This window comes from Onychostruthus taczanowskii, unplaced genomic scaffold (assembly GCF_017590055.1).
Source record: "Onychostruthus taczanowskii isolate IOZ18803 unplaced genomic scaffold, ASM1759005v1 scaffold1388, whole genome shotgun sequence".
In the NCBI taxonomy this organism is placed as follows: Eukaryota; Metazoa; Chordata; class Aves; order Passeriformes; family Passeridae; genus Onychostruthus; species Onychostruthus taczanowskii.
The window spans coordinates 1-2,969 of record NW_024498560.1 but is presented as its reverse complement, the minus strand read 5'-3'; the positions used below and the strand labels follow the sequence as shown (position 1 = coordinate 2,969).

General features: G+C 65.2%; 2 protein-coding genes across 2 annotated transcripts; one reads left to right on the top strand and one right to left on the bottom strand.

The window, feature by feature from the left end:
• The first annotated feature begins 6 nt into the window (after nucleotides 1-6).
• Nucleotides 7-1,292, top strand: LOC121332191 (lysosomal alpha-glucosidase-like). The gene is made up of 4 exons (XM_041397378.1): nucleotides 7-63; nucleotides 223-387; nucleotides 514-666; nucleotides 848-1,292. The coding sequence occupies exons 2-4, from the start codon at nucleotides 262-264 to the stop codon at nucleotides 905-907; spliced, it is 339 nt and encodes a 112-aa protein (XP_041253312.1). The 5' UTR covers nucleotides 7-63; nucleotides 223-261; the 3' UTR covers nucleotides 908-1,292.
• A 273-nt stretch (nucleotides 1,293-1,565) lies between these two features.
• LOC121332192 (N-sulphoglucosamine sulphohydrolase-like) lies at nucleotides 1,566-2,900 on the bottom strand (the record flags this gene model as incomplete). The annotated part of the gene is made up of 2 exons (XM_041397379.1): nucleotides 1,566-2,423; nucleotides 2,697-2,900. Coding segments are annotated over 2 exons (764 nt in total), but the record flags the coding sequence as incomplete, so codon positions are not given.
• Nucleotides 2,901-2,969: the final 69 nt, after the last annotated feature.

Here is a 2,969-nt window from a genome sequence, read left to right as displayed (position 1 = left end):
CTGCCAGCGCCCCTGGACACCATCAACGTCCACATCCGTGCAGGGCACATCCTGCCCCTACAGGTGAGCCCCTCTGCTCCATGGTGACACCACAGTGACCTGTCTGAGCAGCCTGGGAGGGCGGCAGTGCCCACACCGCTGCCAGGACAATGTCAGCTGTGGCTGCAGGGCTGGGGACACGGCTGTGGCAGTGCCCTGAGCTGTGCCTGCCCCATGCCCCAGGAGCCCGCCTTCAGCACTGCCCAGTCCCGTGGGAAGGGCATGGCCTTGGTGGTGGCGCTGAGCCTGGACGGCTTCGCCAGGGGAGAGCTGTTCTGGGATGATGGGGAGAGCTGGGAGACCTTTGAGAGGGGCGACTACACCGAGATCCTCTTCCTGGCCTCCAACGTGAGCACGGGGCAGGGCGGGGCTCCTGGTGACCCTGGCACACCTGTGTCTGCTCAGAGGGGCAGCAGGTGGGGTGGGGCACCTGGAAGAGCCCTGGGAGCACATGGTGCCATCCCTTGTGCCCAGGACGCCGTGCTCAGCCAGCTGCTGCGGGCGAGTGCCCACCTGGACGGGGTCCTGCTGGAGGCCGTGACTGTGCTGGGGGTCACCAGCCCTCCCCGGAGAGTTCTGGCCAACGGTGTCATCGTGAGTGACTTCTCCTACCGCAGTGACACCCAGGTGAGCGCTGGTTCCCAGCCTGGGCAGGGGTGGTGGCCAGGAAGGGATCCGGAGTGCCCTGCCCAGGGGATCTGTGGGACCAGGACTGTGCCAGGCTGTGGCTCTGTGAGGGGCAGACCTCCATGGGCTCTGACACTCCTGGGCTCCCTCCTGCCTGGCTCTCACCTTCCTTCTCCCCCAGGTGCTGAGAGTCCCTGTGTCGCTGCCCATGTGGGAGCAGTTTGTGATCTCCTGGTCCTGACCAGCGTGGGTCACAGGGAGACTGCGCTGCTCCCCTGGAATCCAAGGCCAAATCCATCCCATCCCCTGTACCCTGAGCTGCCCCTGCTCTTCCCACACTCCTGGGCCTTGTTCTCCCTCTGGCTGCTGGGCATTGATGGAGGGGTGTGCACTGGACTGGCAGAGGGAGGGGGCCCTTGCACAGCCCCCAGGGACAGGGAAAACTTCACCATCATCAAATCAGGGGAAAAAAGATCCAAGTGCCTTGTGAGACAGCAAACCAGTTGCTCTGGGGGACTGGTAACTGGGGCAGAGACTGCAGGGAGTTTCGTGGCTGTGGTTTTGGGGGGTGGGATGTGCAGGGACTGAGGGAGCAGTACTGTGAATAAAGCTGCTGTTTGCTGGGAGCAGCCCCAGGCCGTGTCCTTGTCCCCTCTCCTGGTTCTGAATGTGCTCAGTCCCCTGCCCCTGGCTGGGACACCCCAGCTCTGTCCCTGCCTGGAGGTCTCCAGCGGGACCCCCTGTGCCCCTTGAAGGCTTTCCCCATTTCCCAGAGCGCTAGGGGTCCCCAGCTGTTCCTGCAGCCCTGGCTGTGCCACAGAGGCCCTTGGCCTGTCCTGCTGCCTCCAAGCTGGGGGCTGCTGCAGGGCTGTGCCCAGCTCCAGGTGAAAATGAGAGCCTTACCCTCCAGAGGCTTTATTGAGGGCCAGCTTGGCCCTTCAGCTCCTCTGGCTGAGAGCCAAGGCACTAGGAATCCCTCAGTGCTCTGGGGTCAGGCGGTGTTGGCACAGGGGGCAGAGCCTCATGGTGTCCCCGGGATTTGGGACCAGCCCTCATGCCCCACAGGAGCACAGCACAGCTGGGGCACAGGTGGGGTCTGAGCCCCACAGCAGCACAGCACAGCTGGGGCACAGGTGGGGTCTGAGCCCCACAGGAGCACAGCACTGTCAGGGCACAGGTGGCACTCACAGGTGACACTCACAGCTCATTGTGCAGTGGCTGGCACTGGGGGCTCAGTTTCTCCTCCAGGACAGCGTCGGGGGCGCACACCCAGGGGTCCCCCGTGTCCCACTGCCACCTGAGGAGCTGGGCACGCAGCAGCTGCAGGACGCTGGCATAGCGCGGGTCGGGGGCCAGGTTCTGGCTCTCGGCGGGGTCGCGGCTGCAGTCGAAGAGCTCCCAGCGGGCTCGGTAGTAGTACTGCTGCAGGCTCCTGTTCCAGTGCGTCGGCTGCCCCGCCCTGGTGCGCCTCAGCAGGTCCTGGAAGGTGGGCGAGACGTAGAAGTCCTGGTCGATGGGGAAGGGCATCTTGTAGTTGAGGTTGTGGATGAGGCGGAACTGGCGGTGCTGGATGGCTCGCATGGGGTAGTACATGGTCACCTCGTGGTGACTCTGGCTGCTGAAGGCGGTGGCCCAGGGCTGCTCTGACTCCAGGGCTGGCAGGAGAGACTTTCCAGTGAGCTGCACCTGCCTGGTGCCAAAGATGCTGTAAGCAGGGTAGGGGATGGAGAACCAGTCCAGAATGGTCGGCGTCAGGTCTGGAGGGGAGGAAAAGGGTGAGACGGGGACAGGCACTGTGGGAGGAAACTCAGCCCCAGAGAGGGGCAGAAAGGTCCCCAGGGATGGTGTCCCTGCAGGGGACTCCGTTCTGTCCTCTCTCCTCTCCCTTCCCTGCACTGGCCCTGCCAGTGCTGAGGGCTCGGGGCTGCCCCCAGGGACAGGACCCTGAGTTTTGGTGCAGGGAGGGTGGGGAGCAGCCCACCCCGCTCCAGGCACAGCTGTGCTGCCTCCCTCCCTCCCTCAGCACTTACCCAGGAGGCTGGCGAAGGCCAGGCTGACGTGCCCCCAGCGCTGGGGGTGCTCGGGGGAGGAGAGGAGCAGCGGCTGGGCGGTGCCCGAGCGGTAGAGGTTGGTCCTGCCCCCGGGGAAGGGGATGCCGTTGTCGGACGTGTAGATCACCAGGGTGCTGTTGAGGAAGCCGGCGCGGCGCAGCTCCTCCAGGACCAGCCCGATCCCTGTGAGAGCAGGGGCAGAGCTCAGCGGGGAGGGAGAGAGGAGCTGCAGAGCTCAGCCCCAGCCTGGCC